Raw genomic sequence first — 22996 nt, 5'->3', positions numbered from 1 at the left:
ACCCATGAGCCGAATACGGAGCCAGACTCGTTACGGAAAGTTTCGCTACACAGCAGAGGTAGTTGAAGACGTAGAAGTAAAGGTAACGTCATAAATTTCTACTCCAGCAAAACTAGAAGTAGTGATTTCCAAGTGTGTATTGTATGCCTAGTTTTGTTTAAAAACAACTTGATAAAGTAGTGCATGCAGGTAAAACTCTGAAATAGTACAAGTACTCTGTCACTGACGGCCTCTACTACGCAAACTGACTCACCTGGTAAGCCTGGACAATTTAAGTCATTTTTATCTGCAAGCGTAACCTTGCTCTCCCAAGTCCTAAGTCATGTTTAGCGAGTACAGATTGTGGTTTTGAAAGTAATCATTAGGACGATTTTTTGTGTTACCTAAAAAAAGAGAAAAAAGTTTTGACCTAAAAAATCAAAGTTATGAATTTTATTTACTAAATCAAACTGAAATCTGACCAAATTTTTACCTAATGTATGCAAATTAGGTGTTTTCCCACATAATGTTACAATTGTACCACTTATTTTCATTTCTGGTTGGAACTGGCTGTCCTAACGAAGTAGTTTGGCCTGAAAAAAACGTTTTTGGCTTAGAAACAGGCAAATTTTTACATGAAAAAACGAATATTTTAACGAAATCTGGCTCTATGAAGAATTCCAGTAGTTACAATACGTATTATGGTAGAAATAATTGAAATTTGTTGTGGTACAACGAGAGATACTTTCCTATATTCTTGAATAGAAAGTGTATGTCCTTACTAAGAAGCTTGCCAAGAATGGAGAAAGAACGTTCAACAGCAGCAGTTGTTGGCTGACACACCGTGTTGCTTCATCCTGACAATGTTGTCTACATCACAATTTTTCATTGTGCGCTTCTTGATATAAGAATGATTCAATGCCCAAGAAGTCTTTCTTCAGTTAGGATATTGCGGTATGTTGACCATAACACCATGTCGACCTATTTGTTTTATTTGACCGTTTGTGATTCACAATGAGCAGACAATTGGCCGTTTACTACGGCAGGCCTATAAAGTAGGCTACAAGCTGTAAAATATCAAATGATGAGTTCACCAACAATGCAAAGTCTACGATAAAAACGAAATGCCAACGTCAAAAAAATTTTGACTCTGTGAACAATTTTGACAAATTTTGACCCAACGCTACAATTTTGACATGACAAAAAGAAATCGCCCTAGTAATCACTTTGTTTGGAAAACTTCTGTCTTAATATAGATCATAAAAACGATGCTATGAGATGTGTAGATTAGACGTAAATTTTCGTAAAGCCGTGTAAAACCCGGTATGATGCGGAATACTTCCAAGACGTTCCACATCTGTTCTTCACCGTGTAGAATTGTTTCGTGCCTGATCAGAGGTGTTTTATAGGCTAATCCACCGTTATTTGGTGCTGCATTTTCCGACGCAGTGATCTATTGAAAAGCTTGACTTCAGGATGAAGAGATTCGAAGGCTCCACGAAGAATTGGAGAGCGATCGGGAAACCGCTTTGAAAACGGCCCAATGCATGGCGGAGCTCAATAAAAATATGCATAAGGTAGATTTTACGACTGTCAGCGTTACAGCGTACTAGGTTAGCAGTTCCTACTCTGGTCATTCGATAACGTTGCAGGAGGATTATGAGCAAGAGATACAAAGTAAAATGGAAGAGGCAAAGGCAGTGTGGCAAAAGGAGAGTGACGCAGCGTTGGAATTGGAAAGGGAGAAATGGGAGGCGGAACACGCTTGCAGAGTCAACGACGCCGTGGAAGAAGTTCGCAGTCGGTCGCAGAAGCAACTTGAGGTCTGTCAACGTTTCGTAATGTTTAGATGTAGGGTTTTACAAAATATTGGTATACTGAAAATGTATCAAATCAATGGGTTAGTTCTGTTATGTGCTAATTTTGATTTTCAACTATTATTGCCACCGTATAACAAATTGGTTGCCAATGCTCCACACGGATTTGAGATTGAATTTATATGGATTTCAAGATTTTGAGCAGGATTGGTATCATATTTGGATTTGCAATTTTTTTAAAGCTAGATTTACACTTGGACTTCGATAATTTTCTAGTAATTTACTATATTCACGCGAGTTCCGGACATAATTACAAAACGCAGGAACGAATTCTGAATTTGGACTTGGGATTTGTATATCAAATCTAGGACCAGCTTGTATCGCCTGCGTGATTTAGCCGATTCCAATTTAGACCGAATTGGAAAAGCAAAACTCGATCATGCAGAACGCAGTGGTGGAAATGAAAAAGCTCTGCGATCGCGAAAAGCTGAACGCGCTGAAGCAGAAAAGCTCGGAGATGGAGAGAGAAATGAAAAGGCAAGACGAAATAACGTTTACAAACATTACGTCAGCTAGATTTAGCGTATTGTCGTCCGAGTGAATTTCTTCTCTAATTTATCTTGTTTGCTCAGGTTGCAAGATCAGCACAAGGCAGATTACGAAAGGTTTGTCGAAGAGCATAGGAAAACCTTGAATTCGTTCCTGGAGAGGGAAAAAGCGAGATCGAAGCCAGACGCCATATCCGAAGACCGGTCTACTCAAGTAGAGGTGAGTAAGTACGGTCCGAATTAGATGTCGGGAAAACTTTGAAAAGTATTGACAAAATATTACTCTTAGTGTGAAGGCTTATATTTTAGTTACCTGGAAATTCCAATATCGCTACTCGAGTCCAATCATTGCAATTGTTACTTGAGTCAAATTCTATTACTTGTATCGTTGTACCTAGCCGTAATTACTGGTACCAATAAACAAGTCTCTCAAAACAATACCGATTCAGGGTTGTGACAAAGACGATGCTTGGAGCGCGGAAAAGAGAGACCTGGAAATTCGCCACAGAAACGAAATCACCGAGATAAGGAGAGAAAACGAACTGAGGTGAACGTTACTTTCTCTATAATTAATCGGTGATTTTGACGGGACGTTACACGCGTGTTTTTCAGATGCGAATCGCTAAGGAAGGAAATCGAAGACCTCACGTCCAAACAGCACGCGATCAATATGAAATTGAGAAAAGCCGAGACTGAAAACGAGATTGCGGTAAGTCAGTCGGGTGAAGGAGATTTCGAAACTGTGTTTTTAAAAAATTGTGAATATACCGCACTGATTTTCGGGTTAGGTTGGGTAATTATTCAACGGCAAGTGTAGGGCCTTGCTGCTTCTATTGGAAAAAAATGGAATACAGCTTAGACCTTGCATGGGCTGTGTTTGTCAGGCATATTTGTTTGATCCTAACCCTGGCTTGAGCCAAAATCGATTATGGTCTGATTCGAAGCCAAAAGCCCGTGCTATACGTCTCGAAACTGCTAACCTGAACCCGTTTCAGACCAATCATATTGAATAGTATATTCATATTGAAATGAACCCGAATATTTTCGGCTGACACTCTACTAGTTGCTGACGATTACCCCTGACGAGTGTCAGCCGAAAATATTCGGGCTCATTTCAATATGAATATACTATTCAATTGTATATTGAAGTTCTGTACCTCCAAGAAGGTCACCAATCATTTTCTACTTCATTTGAAGCAGTGTTGATGTCTTGGCATTCAATAGGCTACTTCTACTTGTAATTTAGTAGAAATTTACAACAATATTTTTCTTATACTTGAGTAGCTGACTGCTTTGAATATATCTGGTAATTTGATACCGTAAATTAGTTGAGGGGCCTGAAATACTTTCCATCCACAAATCCAAAAGACGATTGGGTTTAGACTCAAATTCACTGCGTGGGTGTACTTTCAGGCGGAGACTGCGACTCTGGAACACGTCAGAGAGGCTTCCCGGCTGAAAATCGAAAACGAACGGCTGAAAGCCGAATGCGAATCTGCCGCGAATCGGATAACGGAATTGAAAGAGAGATACAAGGAAGACAATGAAAAGACAAAGGCGCGCATAAGAGGTACAGTAAACTTTGAAACAGATTTTGAATTTCAGAAGAATTATTCGACGCTGGCCGGATCAAGCTTGAAATCACGAAAGAGAAGTCTTGGGAAGCTGGATAGGGGCGTGTTTGAATACTATATCCCACCAACCCAGGGTTATAATGACTCGAGACGTGACCCGAGACGCCATTTATGTTGACTCGAAATGGCTCGAATCATATTGTTTATTTACGTAATTTACTCGACTTATACTCAAGCATAGCACATGACTCGATCAAGTCGTAGGACTCGGCATATTCTATATGACTTGGTCAAGTCTTCTATATCAGGACTGATATTGAAAAACAGGCCTAGAAGCCGTCTTTTATCTGTTTGAACAAATATGTTTAGAGTGAGAAAAATGAGTAGATTATGAATCTTCGGCCTCCAATATTACCCAAGAGTTTCACAAAAGTGAGTCGAACCTGACTCAAACTCGACACTTAAAAGTAAACTCTATGACTTGGACTCGGACTCGAGTCTTAACACTAAGACTCAACTAAACACGAGTAAAATAATAAGTTAAATTGACTTGTGACTCGGAACCTTTTGACTTGGTTGTAATCCTGCACTGCCCCGTATCGCCTCTTCTTTTGATTTGAAAATGATGTTTCGTAATTTCACTCAATACGTGACCGCGTGTGTCATCACTGCAAAAATATTGGGGTTGTGGCGGGGATAATGTAGGGTAACCATCAAGAATTATCGGGAATTACCAAACTGTGTACTTTTCAAGACGAGTACAAGAAATGGAAGAAAGAGCGCTCACTACTACTCGACAAGTTGAAACAGTCGATCGCAAAATCTGAGTCTGCGGAAAAAGTGGAGGCTTCCGCGGCCGAGGATGGCGCGGCGTGCAGGTCCTGTCAAGAGTCCCGGGACGGCAAGGACCGTTTGCTCAGAACGAAAGACGATGCCGTCGGCAAAGCTGTTTCGGAAATGGCCGGGATTTACGCCGAGACTTTAACCATGATAAAAGGTGAGAGAAAACAGGGATGCTCAAAATTTGACGGAACGCGACCCCCGTGACTCTGAAACTTTTCGGTAGTGATTTATTTATATTTATCGCCGTCGTGTGATTCAGTGTCAGCAATGAAGTTGTTATCTTCACCGTAGGGTGTCAGTAACAAAGTTCCTCTACTTTTTTAGTGTAGCCTACTCCAATAGGTTTTGTCTACCTGATCTACTAGACTAGTTATACCTTTTGCATCCTCATCTACTGAACAGATCAGCCAAAACTACTTGATTTGTATCAATTTGATGATGATGCCAAGTAGATAGCTTGGTTGGATAGGTTCGCACCGCTTCCAAGAGTGAGATTATCATACTAGCTGGGCGAAATAGCCCCTATACCGCGGTAACTGAATATATTATCGAAAATTGCGTCTGTTTGCATATTTATTAGTCATTTTGTGTTAGTTGCGAACATGAGCTCTGCAATTCTGACAATAGCCACCTCTGACAAACGGCGGCTCGACCAAATCTATACTTAAAACTACTTGAACACTTCTCTGAACCTTATTTTCTATTCACACGGAGCATCTTGGACAAAACTCGGAAATTGATACTCCTACATTTAATTGAGTATAAATCTACTGTCTTCTATTTGTACTTGAGAGCCAGAGCCGACCACTTTGTCCACCTATGATCGTCACGCTAAAAACCTCTCCTCCTTTAATTTATAATTCTTTATTCGTTTTTTCAGCTTTTCAAAAATAGAGCTCATTATTTTTCGCATTTCGCCGACGTCACTTGCAATTTCTTCTTTTTTCACAGACGAGATGATGAGCTATATCCGAGAGACGCGATCGCGAACGAGGGAGACCATAGCGAGGGACAGAAAACACACGGCCGCCAAATTGAAATCGCATTACGTGAGAGCAAGGGATAAATCGAAAGGCGACGAAGAGAAAAAAGTGCCGCAATCATGTCCAAGGTGACGACCCGATTTCAAGCAGCTTTATTTTTATTCTATCTGTATGCCGGTATATTATTATAAGTAGGGAAAACCTACTAGAGTACTGTGAAAAGGTAGTAGTTACTGAGCGCCTCTACCCTAAACCCAACTTTGCTCAACTGCTGATATTATGTCCAAGGACCCTTTCATGAAGTCAAGTTATCTTAACAAAAATACATCATATATATTGGAGTAATGGTAATTTTACTTTCAATTCCAATAGGACAGTCTCTCATTTGTCTTCGATCTGTTTCAGGGTGAAAGTGTACGAAAACGAATCAGACGGCTCTTTGGAGCCAACTAAAGACGAGGACACTCGTGTCCGGTCCCAGTTCCGAGCACCTACCGGGCCATCCACAACTCCAAAGGCATTGCGTTCGTGGACGGACAGAACGGAAAGACTGGACCCTATTCTCGATAGCTATTCCAGCACAAACGAACACCATCAGTTTCCGACCAAATTATCAGCGAATCATGACAAACAAATGCAACCTCCGCGTTACGCTGCAACGCGGGATAGCCGACTATATTCCACTACTGCAGCCGTGACTTACTCTTCAAGAAGTCCCTACCTCTCTTCGCCCAGTCGAAGGCCTTTAGACTTGCGTGATAGGCCACTAATTTCAACCAGGAATAATGAACATAACGTGTATTGTTCTCCGACACGGTCCAGGAGTGTGGAGTATCTCACCGACCGACCGCGAAATGGATATAGACGTGGGAACTCTCCTTATAGAGGTGCCAATCCGTGATTTCATACTTCTACTCCCAGAGCCATTGGTGGCGCTGGGGGTAACTTGCATCGTTTGCAATTCACGTTTGCACATAGTAGCGGCGAGGGCGTGGAAAAACCGAGTGTCCAGGTTGAGTACCCATCGATATGACGTGATCAGAAGTGGTCAGTAAAAAAGTACTTCTAATTTTTTGAGGTTAGGATTTTAAACTACCACAACCTCACGGTTTTCAGGCAAATCTCGGTCTTGAAAACTTACATTCTCAGTTACTAGTAAATCGCTACTTCTGCTGATACTGGAGTCCAAATTTATGTCTCTACTTCTACTGGAGTATCAGCGATGACTGGCCGGACCACGTCTGTACGGCATTGCAAAGTTCAAACCTTTCGTACGATAGAAAAGAAAATAACTCCAGTAACTCTTGAGAAAATATATGTTAACTATGACCATCGCATTCAATATATGATTGGATTGGATTGGATTGCTCTGGATTATTCACTACTCAAACATGTTGTATCTCTGCCAACATGCGTAGCATCATGCTTCATGTTTTGGAATGCCGTGATAAACCCAATACAAGTGTCAAGGCTTCAATAATTAGAATATATTTTTCGAAATGGAGTCTAATTTGTTTACTCAAAAAATCGAATCTTTGCTATTCAACTCGAATCATTACAATCGATATTCGAATTTTTGTGTCAAGCCCTAGCGACTACCCATTATGTGGGCATTGGAAACAATACTTTACGATCACACGGCAACCCTATATTGAAAATACGGTAGCGGTTCAGTGTAAGCATAGAAATACTCAACAAAAATTCCGCTGTAACGTTGCGACAAAAAAAAAGGCAACGATCTCCGTCGGTCCTACGTCCGAAGCACCGTCGCCGTCTTATTTTTTATCGGATTATTTTTTATATAAAAAACGACAAGAGATCTCGCACTATATTTTCCGAACCCTTAACCGGGGTGGTCTACCCGCTTACGTGGCTTTAGAAATGTTTATATATTTTTGGAAATAGAATGTGTGGTATAAAGCCTGTGGCGTGGTTTGCGTAGTTGTCTGGGCGGGTATGTATCTGTCGGCTTATGATGTATTCGTAACTTGATATCTTACAGACAGATCACACATTTGCGTCGATTTGCTTGTAGATTCGATAGAAATCAATTTGGAGGTTCACGATTGGTTTAGGTAGGTACGTCGAGCTATTATCTTTCCGATGGAATTTTGATGGTTCGTCTATTTTTAGCAATATCGCGACGTCGGTGATGTAGCAGCAAAGATTTTCGATGTTAATCCGTCCATAGATACATGAATTTCAGAGAAAGAAGAATCACATAACACAGTACCAGACGTTTTACCGTGTTTCGTCTTTTCGAAACACCACAAGATTAATGTAAAGATAGGAAGGAGTAGAGATGACTTCGAGACGATTTTCAATCAGACTCCCATCGTGGCCTAGAACATCTAGGTGAGGACATGCGCGGTGCGCAATGAATAATAGGTTTAGCAGAAGATCACACAAAAGGACAAGCGATCACAAGCGCCAGCATTACGCCGTTCGGTTTGTAATGAAGATTGAGAACAGACTATGTATGGCCTGCTAACCCGGAAGATGCTGGCCCGGCTGGGAGCCATACCATTACAATACATTCGGCAAAGCCAGGCTTGTAATCTGGTCAACGAAGAAACTCACCCTCGTGAGCCTGCGTTCCAAACAACAGTTTCTGAAATTGCTTGATCGGTATCACCCAATGATATATATTTATATCATTGGTATCACCTGAGTCACACTGTCGATCTCTTCCATTTCGCTCAAGGCCGGGCTTACTTGTAAACACGTCTTGTACTGTTTATTAATTCGCGGGCCACCGCAAATTAAGTAGAGCGGTCGATACCAATACATTATGGCCGAATAAGTCGACGTGACAAAAATATTTTTGATCGACAAAGCGGAAGGCTCATCTGCTGTGGTCTCCGGCCGGAAAATTGCAGCCATAGGCGATTCGCATCGCGTCTGGCAATTACTACCTCGTTAGCGGTTGCGGCAGGGTCGACGGAAATCATGAAGTGCATGTGTTAATATTCTGCCGGGTTTGGGTTCAACGTATTAGATCGCTTGTTTCGTTCAGTACCGATGATGCCAAAACGCCGATGCAGCCCAGGTCGACTTGATGTAACCTCAAGCGTCGACAGTAGGAGGCCATGCAGCTACTGACCTTTCTTCGCTATGTGCATAAATGTTAGCAGTAGACTTAGTGTGCTGACAGAATTCAGGGAACAAATCAACTTGATCGTGTCCACGTCCTTAAAGGACCCCACACTCCACTGGGCCACATTTCATTTCAATTCTTGAAAAACTCGCTTGGAAATCGCTACTTAAATGCTCGTTATTTGAATAGGAATTTATGACAATATACTGTTAACTGAGCAATAATGTTAACTACTTTGACCGCCTCTGATCTAGTCCCGCAACCTGGCGGCTGGTATGGCAAGCACGAAGAGCAAGGGTTCTTTACCGAAAACTTCCGGACATCTGTACGCTAGCTACGCCGTCACGGTGTCCCGAATTTTCATTGTCTTTCTCATAATGCAAGCGACTCCGCTAATGCAAATTATTCGTTTAATTTGTAACAGCTCCACGGCGTCCACGCTGCTGTGAGTTGTTGCTGTTTTTTTATCGATTTGTTAATCCTAAGTTTTACACGTACCGACTCCTGTAGTAAGATGCTCCTGGTCTGGGTTGCTCGGCTCTGATGGCTCTGTTATATCGAGCCTCCCGTCTGAACTGTGGTTATCTATATGCTGCATCTCCCTGAATCTCATTTTGCAGTGTATGTTATTGATTTGCAAGGTTGACAAACAAATATCCCCCCCCTCTCTCTCTCTCTCACACACACACACACACATCACAAACCCTTAACCCCGACACGACCCTGCCAATGATTGCGCCGTGTTCTTATTCGCCGCGTATATTTCAAAACAGTGAAATTGGACAGTGCATAATTCTTACTCTCGAATACATAAATAACCAAACGGATGCGTTCCCCTCGCATCGCGAAATCCCACTTTGCCGCTTGCTCGGTAGCATTTCGTATAAATAAACAGTGGTGCCTGCGAAACTGTGTCTCGCCGCGTCGCGTCACCGCAGCTTGTGTTTGACTTGGTTGTAGGATGTCAAGTGGTCGTAATTCCACTCGTCGTACCAGCGACAGCTGCCGAACTGGTAGTCGTCGCACGAGACGCGCGCTGTGAGTTCTTGCCTTTGCGGTAGCGCGGGCTGCGGCATGCGCTTGCCTAACGCGGGAAAGTTCTGGTAGTAGTACCTGTCGTGGAATAAAAGAATGATTTAGACGGGGTGCTATTAGAATTAGGCGGATTGGTATTGGTATGGTTGTTGTTTGATAGTCATGGTGTTTTGACTACATTGGTCATAGGTCATTTTACACCGGGCCTATATTCCGTATTTACCGACTTGTAGCACAGCCCACTCCCAGGCTGTTATAAGACACCGCTTACGGTGATCACGTGGCGGGAAGGGGCCTAGATATACCCCCGACACTTAGGCTCTGTGTTATGGTTTAGTTTATAGGCGTAGATGTCGAATGAAATCTTAAAATTTGCCAAAAAAGATTTTGTTCATCTGCAATTGAAGAGAAGTGGTCGAATATTTGCCCAATTCCTAAGCTGTGCGACCAGTTCTATAGACAAATTAATGATATCCACACACAAATAGCCGAAAATATTAGCCCGACTTCTACTTCAGAGTTTTCAGATTATTAGGCGAAACTAGGCCTGGAATACTTACTTTTTCACTTGAAAATCGCTACTTCTACTTGATTTATGGCTAAAATTTATAACGTTACTGCTACTTCTATTAATTGATTTTTTGACAACCAACGATGACTACTTTGACAATCCTTGTATATGACAAAATGCACCCCAATGTTTATAGTAAGTACTTTCATAGTATATCCGAAACGGCTATAAAAAGGAACATCAAATTACAAAACTCACCACCGCTGAAGAATATACTTTCGCCCGGAGTTTACGATAGCCGCTTTATGAAACGAATACGGGTCGCAGTTCCCGTCCGAGTCCATGTTGTTCCACAGCAACGCGCGTCCTTTCTTCGGCCTCACTTTCACTCCGAGATCTAGCAAAATGAGCGCGCAATCAGCAACGAGCCGTGACTGATTTCAAGCGAAACCACTCACCTGGAAACACAGTCTCGCCGCCATCTTGCACGTCCTCTAGGTAGACTAGGACTGTCGCGAAACGGTCTCGCTTGTCGGGACTATCTACTGTGCAGTCGTGGTGACCTTTGTAGCCGACGCCTTGCGGGTAAGACGTGACCTGAAAACGAAACCGTAGATTTAGTTGTCGTGGTTCCAATTACAGATCTGCGAGCATGCAGGCTTTTACAATGCACAAACTACTGGATTTTCACAATGTGGAACTGCAACTAGAACTAACGACCTTTAAAAATCCACACTAACTAACTAAAACCCAAGTAAGATGTGTGGCGATATAGCGTAGTGGTATAATCCACAGCTGCAACACCAATTGGTAGCGGGTTCCTCCCTAGGCTCCTCCTCGCCATCTCATCCGTGTAAGCGAGTCTTATAAAAGCCTAGAAGTGGGCCGTGCTACGCTAGTCGGTAGCTACGGGATAAAATAATGAAAATTGGCCTGGCGTAAATGACCATAGTAGTCGACAAACACCGTCAATACCACAAACAACAACTAACTAAGATTCAATTTCAAAGTGACTCATTAATTTACTGATACTGGTACTGATTCTGGAGATAGAATCGGCATTTTAAAAGAACGGGGTTCGAGTTTAAAATGGGAAGGTTTCGACGCCCGAAACCGGGCTACGCCACCGTTAGTACTGATGAATCAGACCGAGCAATGGCTGCAAAAACATTACACAACAGAACACCGGTGTTACGTGTTTTTATGTTGTTCAGCAATTATTTTTTAATGCGCCAACTAGAACTGGAACTACTCAAAAAAACAGTAGTTAGTTTACCGTGAACTAACTAGATTGGCACTTTGTACAAGTATAGCTGCGAGACTAGGTTAGTTCAGGACCTTTGCAAAGCAGCGGAATGGTTAGAAGAATATTTTGTAAATTTAAAGTGTTGCGGCGATGGACGAGGCGATAACCTTGGCCATTCTAAAACTGACCCGTTCTGATTACAGTCTGATCCTACCGACGCCGTCGCCAATGTAACATAAAGCACAGACGCCCGTATGGAAAACGGCGCGTCTCCATCGGAAATCGCGACGATTGTCGACAATCATCGGGCGATAATTAAGGCTTAGCGTGAAACAAAACGCCTTCTATGCGCAATGGAATTACAAAATAGCAGGATACAACTCGTGCTGTTACGACCAAACGCTTTTGAAACAAAATCACCGGTTTACGTTTTAGATCGGTGTCGGCCCGCGTCAAATTTGGCTGTCGGTCCGTCGAATATGTTTCGATTTCATTCTCAATTGGAACATGCAAAACGTTGAAGGCGTCTCTATTACTTAGCGAAATGAATCACCAAATTTAGAGAATTATATAACGTAAATTAGAGCGCTGTTAGACGCGATATCGAGTTCATAGTCTACTTTCGACTTATTCTACGTCACAATGATCGGTAAGAAACAGCTTTATAAACAAAATATGACGAAATCAGGCACCAAAATTTAGCTAGATTTGACTGTATAATAGATTCCAGCAGACAACGAAGTCGCATTTCATGCAAAAGAAAACCAACAGCCAAAACCGAGCCTTGCGAAAACTTCAATGAAACCACGCATGTCAGGTGGAATATCAAAAAGATAGCAGCGGTTCTCATTGCATTAAAGTTACTATTCATTGTTTTCGTAATTTTCTCGCAATTACATTCCAGGTTGATTTTAACTTTTGAAAGTAAACCGGTCCCCAAGCTTAAAAGATTGAGACCCACTGCTCTACAATCAGCTCGATATTATCAGTTCCTTATCATCAGTTCCGTTCCACGGTCATTACGCGAAACAGAGAACATATCATCGATTAAGTTACGGTACCTGAAATTTCCCGCCGTTCCTCGGGTCCAACCCGGTCAGCTCCGACACTCTCCTGTCGAACTGGGCCGAAAACTTGCTCTCCCCGGGATAAAACGAAGTGCTGTAACTCCAAGGCAAGTTCTTTCCGACTCGCGACGACATCGTGTCGTTCAAACAAGAAGTACCTGCGCCAGAAAACAATACAATTCCACGGTCAGACTTATACAAACTACAAATATAGATAGTTGGCGGTAAACTAATTACTGTTTTTTTGTAGTTTTTTCTGTTGTAGCTCTAGTTGCGCATTTTGAAAATCCAAATCCAAGCGTTTGTACTGTACAAGTCCGGTCACGTTTCGATAATTGTCAAAGTCACGTGATGCCCTTCCGGTCCTTACCCGGTATGAAATCGAGCTCCGACATTGACCGCGACATTTTCCGGAACCCGTGTTCTTGTAGGTGTTGCCGGAGGCTTTCCACGCCGCTGAAGCACGTGATCGGGTCACTGCTACGGTGGGAGGTCACGTGACGCACGTGAGCGCGCATGAGACCGTTGCACTCGACCTCGGAGAGGAAATTGTCCATGATGAAGATCCTGGGAAATGATTGACGATGTTAAGTGAATGGTGCGCGTGTAACCTATCCATAATATTCAGGGGTAGACTAAATTAATAAATGTGACGGAAGAAAACAAATGTATTTGTGAGTTGTGTATGACATCATAATATGAATTTGTTTATAGTTTTTTCTCGGTCATCATATTGTCTTTTTATACAGAGTACATTCCTGTCAAGTTAGTTAAAGGTGCTGGTTTGTACAGTATCGACGTATTTATACTTTTTCATGGTACTCAAGTACTTACTCTATACTTACTCGAGTGCATATATACATTATTTTAAAATTACTCCCAGTTCTATGCATGAATAATCGTTTACGCAAAACTACTGACTTTCTGACTTCCTATTTTGAAAAGAGATTCGGTTAGGAGAAATATGCGACCAGTTTTTCTATACGGAATTAACTCCGGCATCATAGTTTGCACTATTCCTTTGCAAAGGTCTCAAATTCACACCATATCACACAGAGTGATGTGTAGGCAAATCTAATCGAAAATTTAATCGATGAAGCCAAATATCTGCGGCGCGTCTCAGTCGGATCGAGATCTCAATTGGATCGAGATATGAAATCCCAACTCGGATTTCAAGCGACTTTTTTTCCGAATTCGCAACAAAATTAGCAACCAAAGTTGACTGCATTTCAAGTTACGTACGAATTTTACTATACATGCCACCGAGAAGGCACTACTTACTGTGTTTTGGACGAGTTATTTTTCGTGATCTTCAACTTTTTCCACTTCGTCCCGAGATTCGATTTCAGTCTGAAACCCGTCTGGAGATGTTCTTCGAAATCGCGATGCATTTCGAACGCTTCGGCGCCGATGCCGCCCGCCGCGTTTCGCGGTGTCTCGGCTGATTTCGCTTCACTGCCTTCTTGCTGCTTGCCATTCTTGGAATTCTGGAAAATAATTTGATCACGTGATTTGATGACCTACATGCTGCCGTATCTTGTGGTGTGGTTATAGGTTATTTTGCCCTTCAAATATTGGGTATCTTGCAGTGTGTAAATGTAAAATTGTTGCATTGTTGAAAATATTGGACACCTCCTAATATGGTATTCATGTTGGATGCACCGCGTGACTAATTCATTTATGTGTTTCTTATTTTAGCTTCATAATATCTGCATTATACAATTGAGTAACATATTAATAACCCGAATATTTTCGCCTGACACTCGTCAGGGATAATCGTTAGCAACTAGTAGTGAATTCAAAAGAACTTAGTTTAATAACAGCATATCACTGAATAGATGTCACCAGCATAAAAATTCGAATAATAATAATCTTTCTTCCTGTCATTCACGAATCACTGTCGGCCGTATCGCAGTTTTACAATGCCATTATATATTCAACACGACTTGGGGTACTATTCTTGCAGGCACTGGTTTTATGGGGAACCCGTTGGTACCACCCTGTTACCATGCATTGCATCAAAAACGTTCTTTGAGGACGAGGCGCTACCTTCTCGGGGAAAAGAAACCCTTGAAACGAACACGAACAGCGTGCCTCTGCATACGTGACAAAAGCATTTCCTCAAGCCCAAACAACATATGGCGCTGGTTTATTCGGAAGTGTCATATTTTACCAGTATAAACAAGACAGTGTTATGAAGCATGTACGTACGTACATGTACACTGTACAGTAGGCTACACCTGAGACTTATTTATCAAAATTTCTAGGTTCAACAAAGATTTGATGATGCATCCGACGTCAATACGAAAGTGCATCGTTGCATTAAAACAACTTCCCACGGAAATGATGCGTTTAACAATACCGTTGCGGTCGGCTTGCAATATTCTAACAAGCTGTAAGCAGCGAGCGCGATTAGTCGCCGCATTGTTTCCTCATTGTCAGCGTGCCGAGATTTTGTTTTCCGTAATCTGTTGTCACGCAGGCCGCTTGCAACGCTTTGGTTACAGATCATAAAATATCATGATTTGGCAAGTTTAAAAACCGCGATGCGACGTTATTTCGAGATGTGAAAATCCTTTTTTAGAAATGCTATTTCGCACTTAGCGGTACCGGTCATAAGTTGGTACAAGGCCTTGTCAAATCATTAATAACTTCATTAATGCGCTAGCATTTTTCTCATAATCTTGTCAGCAAAGTTTCGACGGCTGTAGCCAGAGAGTTCATGTATGCGTAAATAATCCATCACAATAGCATTAGCTCAATTATCTGATGTCAGTAAACTAAATGGCGAGGACACGATGTGATAAGCCTACCACAGTACAGGTACGAGAGATTGGTTTGACAGATAGTACCGCGATGAACCGGGACATACAACCAGTGACGTAGACAATGAACAAAACTCACGTTAGGGTTTATCAGTGACATTGGCACTTTCTGCTATGTCTCGGAATTGATAGCCAAAACAATACTAGGATTCAACTTGATTCTTTCCGCGCAGTCTACCTGCACTATCTTGCTAAGATGATTTCGCAGTTTCCGACACTAATCGCAAGTAAACCAACATCAATCTAGCAATCTCATCGCTGTAGATGATCTCAAACACGTCGCGGCATACATTTCAGATTAATGAAGTAAAATTCGAAACATAACAGTCGTAATCGTTGATTACGCAGTGATTGCACGTATTTATGGTGCTATTATGTTAAAACGGCGTATCAACTAGCTGTTACTGTATTTCCATAGAACACTCAACTTCAGTTTTCTATGATATCTCCATCTTGTCATGTTGTGAAGACAATAACGTGTATTACTTAATTTGAAACGGATGGATTAACATCATTAGTCACAAGTACAGACAGCTATACTCAGTCGTACTTGGGAGAATTCGACTGAGCGACCATGGTGAATGGCGGATGAATCCAGGTTTCAATTAGCACAGTATATGACAAGTGGCAAATGCCATCGGTCTGAAGTTAAGCACTCCAAAAATTCAGTTTTCAACCGAGCATAACGGTAGATTTTATGTATGGTAGAAGCGATGCAATCGTACCGTACACCATTTCACGGAAAACGTATGCATCTGACATACGCCATGATGGCATAAATTGCGAGTCGACTGGACGGACTATTTATTTGAGCTGCCGAAATTTCGATTGTATCTCCCGATAACCCGACCGTAATATATACAATCTATACGTACAGTCATACACGGTAGAATAAGGAACATGACAATTCTGGGATATGGGAACAGCATGAATAGCTTTTTAGTGTAAACATTGTTTCCGCCGGGGCAACAACGTAGCCCGTGTCGTTTGATAAATGATAAGTAATCGCTATAAACTCGACTTTTGTACTTGAAATGTTTGATGTCTAGCTGTTGCGTTGATACATAAGCAGTAAGCACCTTGTCGTTTTGCTCTATCCCGACGGTAGGTCGTTTCTTGTCTTCGTAGAAACCTTTGGGAATGTCGTCTTCGCTGATCTCGTGAGGGTAAGATCCTAGAATCTCAGCCTCGACTTCTGGCGGCAGCTGTAATATGCAAATGGATTCTTCTTGAGCAAGTTGATTTGGGTTTTAAGTTTGTCTTGCTGAAAGAAAACTATGTTCCCAAAATGGACGAATAATTGCCATGTCTGTAGCCACTAGCCACACGCAGCTGATAGACGCAGTTTTGTGACCTGTGCCCTTGAGTCGTGACCTTTGTTCATGATGATTAAGTAATTAGCGGCGACACTGCCGGTTACCAAGCGGCTGTAACCTGCTGTGAATATGGGAAACGGTGTATTTAAGCCTTAATCGTGATCAAAACAAACGCATTCAAAAGAAATTGCACAAAGATTTCGTGTTTCCCAGAGTCTTACAGACAGACACCTACGGCATGCCTCGGATTTTGCTAAATTAAAACATGCCTTCCGTGAAATTCACGTAACTCCGGCATGACGTGAACCTCGAAAGAGCATTGCATGAAACACATTAAATGTTTGCACAAATGCAGGTTTACAGTGTTGGGGTGGAATATTCAAATATCAATCGTTACAGCGAAATATGACATATCAATGTTTATTGTACATAGGTTATGCAGTGGGCAGTGGATACGGGTCACCAGTGATTGCACTATCAGCCTAGCCAGCTACGGCAATGAATTTCGTCCTCGATCATTTTACAATGTAGTGGATTTAGTAATGTATCAAACATGCCAGTCGAAATTTATTAACATACACTGAATGCCCCAAGTAATGTGTCTACTGTCTATGTAAACCCGCATCAAGAGTCTAAATTTATAACATCAGTCGTATTAACGGTATGTTATGGTTACACCATTAACAAGTTTTAGCACATAATGACATCTACATATTCAAGAGCCGAGCCCCTTTACTAAACCAGCATTGTCTGAATGGTGGTTTTCAACGTGATGGCGATGCGCTAAAATCGATAAGTCGATATGATTTTGAAGTGCTATCACTACAAACTTTACCAGGTACCGTAAGGAATGATTATCGAAAATGGCACACTCTGAAACCACAGTGATTAATTTCAATCATGTTGTAAATCCCAAGTTTGATCGCTTGTTACCAAACTAGGACGACCTAACGTCAGTAGTGATCTGACTCGTAAACTTTTTCACGGAATCCCGAGATCTCGCTCCATGTAAAGTAGTACAACGACTATGCATAGCTTTTTGACGAGACAGTAATCCGACGCCCGAATCGAATCTAATCATGCAATGAATATTCACAAAATATTCCCATCAAGTTTCTGTCCGGGATATAAAGTCGTATGCCACAAATCCCGCGATTGACACATCTAACGGTGAGCTTGAACGATGCAGGGATATCTAGATATCCCTGAACGATGTTATCATGATATTGTCTACCTGAATAATGAGCACACCTCAACATAGCGAATCAGAGATTATAGTCGGTGACGGTATGGTAAATTTACGCAACGACGATATATATTCGTGAATAGTTAGCGAAATTGGCATTAATTTTTACTTCAGAATTGCTATCTATAGGCATCAGAATTCACACAAGGCATTTGATCGTTATCGACTGGAATTAAGATGTATATTTGCATATTGTGTTTTGCGTATCATAATTAATCATCCGCTGAGCATAAGCGTGTGACACACAACATTCATTCAACGACATCTGCTAACAGTTCTACATCGCTTCCAACGTAAACTAATTGCTCACAATAAAAACGGAATGACGTGACATCCGCCATGTTGTGAATTTGTCTTCAAAATGCCAAAAATTCTAAATATAGACCGCACAAGCAGACTATTTATATACACAGTATATAATATATAGACATACTCACATCTTTTGGCTTTGGTAATCCGAACCAATACACCGCCAAACCGCCGATTACAATGTAGGCGATCACCGCAAAAAACATTTTGTTTCTTATGCTGCTTTGAACCTGGAATACAATACTACATGTTGACTTGATTCCTACTGATGTTTGTTTGGTAATAACATGTAATTATGCTCTTGCTAATTCTGATGGCATGTGATGGTCCCGAAGTAGTCGGCTGAAATGTTATGTTATTTATTGAAAATATTAGGGCTCATCAAGTTCAGGTAAATTTACTTGATAATAAACAGGCTGCTGATTTATTTCTCGTGATTAATTTCAAAACGTGGTACGCAATTAGGCACTTACGTAATCACCAGGATCACGATTTACCGCTGTTGGATAGTAACTGGCGGTATAATGTATACATGACAGGACGCTTAAGGGTCCTACACACAGGACGCGGCTTGCGGCGGGCGACCAGCGTCGCCCGTCCAGCGTCCAATTGCGCGTCGGTCGTACGACTTTGACGTTTCACGCTAGGCGCGGGGTCTTTCACACAGGATCATGACCAGCTTCTGACGGCTGCGTAGTGCGTACGACTTTGACGTTTCACGCTAGGCGCGGGGTCTTTCACACAGGATCATGACCAGCTTCTGACGGCTGCGTAGTGCGTAGAAATGTATTGCCAGTTTTTCAACACACACCATACTTAATATCATTATTGGTTTGTTTATAGCAGTGGTTCTTAACCTTTTTTCTCCCAGCGCCCCCTTTCAAAAATTATCGTGCTCCAGCGCCCCCCTCCAACTTCATATTGTAAGGAATGTAATAAAGACAATGAGTAAGAGGGAGGGCCGTAACAGCACTTCGTTAACCCCCCTAAAAACGATTGCCTTGTGCACCCAAGTGCGAAAAATTTCACTAATTAATGATTGAATTGGTCAATATCATCGGGAATTGCATGTAATTTGAGATTTTATCCTCTCTCTGCTCACGTAAACACATTTACCGGTAGAGCTAAGGGAGGTGCAATGTTCCCTCTAAGCTGCGCACGTGCGCAGTGCTGACACGGTCTCTGCACACAGAAAATCTACGTTGCGCACAACAAATACGGAGTTATTACCTTTTTTTAGTCGTTACGCACTGTTGTCCAAGGGTCAGCGCAGTGAGTTGTTGAGTGTGCGCAGACTCATCAAAACTTAGAGCGAACATTGTGAGGTTTCTTGGAAACTGTAGGGCCCGTTACTAATAATTAAACATATTTGGGCGGGCGAACCCGTTGGTATGACTTCGTTGCATGATGTTATTTCGTGACCCCCTGTCTGCAATATCGAAAAAATATAGAATCGCTCAACAGGAATATCCCAACAGGAATATCCCTGTCGCCCAATCGTACTAAACTAAAAGACGCACACGATTTCAGATTGGTATTTCTTCACTGACATATAATTTTTCCCTGCCAGATAGAATTCGTCTTCTGGGGTTCTGATTGCCAAGACAGGAACATTCGGTGTCAGTCACTTAGGCGCCCATGGACAATTAAACCTATATGTATTTTGAAGGCTATATGTAACGAAGTTTTCGGTGTTAATTTGCTCTGAATACTCATTAAGGATATGTCCTATCACCACATCATCTATACTGCGAAGCCATTTTTCTCCAGCGCCCCCCATACCGCCCCCCTGAGCCCAGCGCCCCCCATATCGCCCCCTGAGCGTTTCCGCCCCCCTTTAACATCGCCAGCGCCCCCTGGGGGGCGCTGGGGGCAAGGTTAAAAACCACTGGTTCATAGGCTTCTAATCACCTAATGAGTAGTTGCAAAATGCCATATCATTATATATATGCATATAACGGCCAATAATTCTACTACTTCGCGAGCGAAAACCATTTTATATTAATATATTTTCTTTGGTGAACCTGCAACACCCAAATTTTGACTGATACTCTTCCACACATTTTCTCTCAGTTTCATGTCTTTATATGAAGAGAGACTCATATTGTATAGACAAGGGTTATCTTGCACTTTCTGAATAAGCAGCTCATTGAAACGCAATTCCTCAGATTGTGATTGCATAATTTTAGTCACCGCTCACAGAGTCTGTAGCAAATTGTATGTTTCTGAAAAGAAAAATACCGTACGAAAAACATCCCTGTCTGTGCACAATGCTGCGCAGTACACAAGTGCCATGCCTCAGAAAACATCCCTCTCTGTGCACAATGCTGCACAGTGCACATGCACATGCTCCATGCCGTATCGCACTGAATCGCAGACCTCAGATGCCACCAAATTTAACTATTTCAACTTTTAAATATCAAGGCAAGTACAAACCAATCACATAAAACTAGAATCCATGTATAAATGGCCCGACACCGTGCGAAAGCTCACCCAAAATGTGGACCACTACGAAAGCGGCGGACGGAAAAGTTAAAATAATTTCAACTCTGCCGTCTGCCGCTTCGGGCAAAAGAATCGCCGCTTTGCGGCATACGCGCAGCCATGTGTGAATTACCAACGCTTGGCGCTGAACGCAGAATCACGTCGCTTACCGGTAGCCGCGTCCTGTGTGTAGGACCCTATATGCGTGAGTTGTTGGCGAATGCTGTAATTCGAAAACATTCGCGAGTAATTCCATGATTTTCGGTTAGGGACCAACCATGGGTCAACTTGAACGGAATGATGGCAGAAAATGACCGCTGAAGTTTCTTATTGTCGACATTGGCCGCTTTAGCGCTGAAGTCATGCGTGTTATTGACGAGATTTGAAAGGTGATTATGTACACGCTTGTCCTGATTACTTTCAAGAACGCTACCAACGACGGTGCTGGTGTTCGTAATAAAGACATTAGTTGTTGATTCCAAAACTAGAACCATAAATCTTCGTGTTAAACCCCAGGTGATGATTGTAATGCATGATAACATGATTATTAACGGAGTTATCTGCAACAGCAATCGCCATAATGGGCGTATTAGACACGGATTATGCAATAGTCCATATGCAGACTTTGTGTCGGTGTCGGCAGCAGGCGCATAAACCCACTATGTGTAAAATATGACAAACATAATCATGTCATAATAGTTACACACTCGGAACCGTGTCACACAACCGAGCGAATATGTTTCGCGGATATATTTCCAGAAACCCATACTATTTCTCCATACAAGTCGGGAGAGTAAATTGTGGACATCTATTCTTAAGAGATTATGAAAGTTCGGATTATTTCTAGCGTGGTGCCAGAATGCTTGCAATCCAATCCAATTTCGGTGAGAAGAAGGCTCTTTTCCGCAGATAAACCCTTCCCAAGAACGTCGTGTCGTTGTGAACGTTGTGTTATATGTACGTTGCGCATTTTGTATAAAGCTCACATGAGATTTCCAGTCGAACCAACCTTCTCTTGGGCGGCTTGCTTGGATAGCCGCTTCTGCTTCCCAGATGCCTTCTTCTGCAGTTTGCGGGAGTTTGATTTGGGCGAGTGTGGCCCACTGCTGCTTGACGCGCCTTGGTCACTACCGTCTTCCGGTTTTCGCTTCGTAACGCCGTTTCGCTGCACCATCTTTACCGCGAGTTAAACTATACGCTACGTTCTATATAGCTTTCTGGTAAATAAGCCGGAATTTCCATAACGTGAGATATTGACCTGGCGGGTAATTTTAAGAACTGCCACTCGTTGCAAAACTTTCTAATAAATATTGCGATGAGAATGGAAGAAATCGCAACTCGCAAAAGACGTAAACAAGTTCACCATGCCGCTTACGGAAATTTGTGGCGTGATTACCGCAGACTGCAAGTCAAGAGCCACTCATGGCTCGACCATAAATATAGACAGTCGTTCTCAAGGCTAACTGGAAACAAAGAATACTCATATATGATAGTATACGCAACCACTACTTGAATTCCAATTATACTAATACAGAGATAGTTTTCTCAATAGCGGATATCCATTCTTACATTGGCGACAAGGAGTGCAGAGCATATTGCCAACGGGTACCGGCTAGAAGACATGTTGCTAACACTCCTAACAGCACTCTGCAGTCTGCAGTCTATCCACACATCCTGCATATTCTCCTGTAGAATTTAATAAGCTGTTCCATAATAAGCGGCTCTATCACTTTAGTAGGTTATCATTTATCAGATTGAATTCATTAGTAAGATCGCTTCAGCATATAGTATGTCGGAGGTGAGCTGTTCCTTATTATCACCCAGCATCAAGCATCGAAACGGATTGCTCTATCTTCTGGAGAGTGGCTAATTCTGCCTCGGTGAGCCTTTTGTTTTCAAAGCGTTTGTTTATGCGAAATTATCCTGCTCTTCGAATACTACATTGGCGAAAATTAGCCTCTCGAGCAAAACGAAGCTATAAGTATCGGCGAGTTATCACGAAAACGAGACAATCATTTAAATGGAATTATATTTCACCGCATATTTCCTAAATCTTCAGCCGTAATGTGTAAGGACATTGGTACAACTGTAGCGACAATCTGATCATCGTGATTTG

General features: G+C 42.1%; 2 protein-coding genes across 4 annotated transcripts in view; one reads left to right on the top strand and one right to left on the bottom strand.

Moving 5' to 3' along the window:
• Positions 1 to 7665, top strand: part of LOC145457552 (uncharacterized) — a 32109-nt gene extending 24444 nt beyond the window's left edge. For all 3 annotated transcript variants that reach the window (XM_080335772.1, XM_080335771.1, XM_080335773.1), the window contains exons 21-30: positions 1455 to 1556; positions 1632 to 1802; positions 2209 to 2333; positions 2429 to 2564; positions 2794 to 2891; positions 2957 to 3053; positions 3758 to 3914; positions 4673 to 4915; positions 5713 to 5872; positions 6150 to 7665. In XM_080335772.1, coding sequence (XP_080191898.1) covers positions 1455 to 1556; positions 1632 to 1802; positions 2209 to 2333; positions 2429 to 2564; positions 2794 to 2891; positions 2957 to 3053; positions 3758 to 3914; positions 4673 to 4915; positions 5713 to 5872; positions 6150 to 6645 — 1785 coding nt within the window. In that variant the 3' untranslated portion in view covers positions 6646 to 7665. The remainder of the gene's footprint in view (positions 1 to 1454; positions 1557 to 1631; positions 1803 to 2208; positions 2334 to 2428; positions 2565 to 2793; positions 2892 to 2956; positions 3054 to 3757; positions 3915 to 4672; positions 4916 to 5712; positions 5873 to 6149) is intronic.
• Positions 7666 to 9584: 1919 nt separating this feature from the next.
• Positions 9585 to 22373, bottom strand: LOC145457553 (uncharacterized). Its single transcript, XM_080335774.1, has 9 exons — positions 21890 to 22373; positions 18525 to 18626; positions 16605 to 16730; positions 13982 to 14187; positions 13071 to 13267; positions 12695 to 12858; positions 10846 to 10984; positions 10646 to 10784; positions 9585 to 9954 (listed from the first exon to the last, which is right to left on the bottom strand). The coding sequence occupies exons 1-9, from the start codon at positions 22052 to 22054 to the stop codon at positions 9771 to 9773; spliced, it is 1422 nt and encodes a 473-aa protein (XP_080191900.1). The 5' UTR covers positions 22055 to 22373; the 3' UTR covers positions 9585 to 9770.
• Positions 22374 to 22996: the final 623 nt, after the last annotated feature.

The sequence above is a fragment of the Botryllus schlosseri genome, chromosome 15, assembly GCF_051294905.1.
Source record: "Botryllus schlosseri isolate E-star chromosome 15, Bs_hap1, whole genome shotgun sequence".
Classification (NCBI taxonomy): Eukaryota; Metazoa; Chordata; class Ascidiacea; order Stolidobranchia; family Styelidae; genus Botryllus; species Botryllus schlosseri.
The sequence above is the reverse complement of the archived record's forward strand: the minus strand, read 5'-3'. Positions and strand labels throughout refer to the sequence as shown.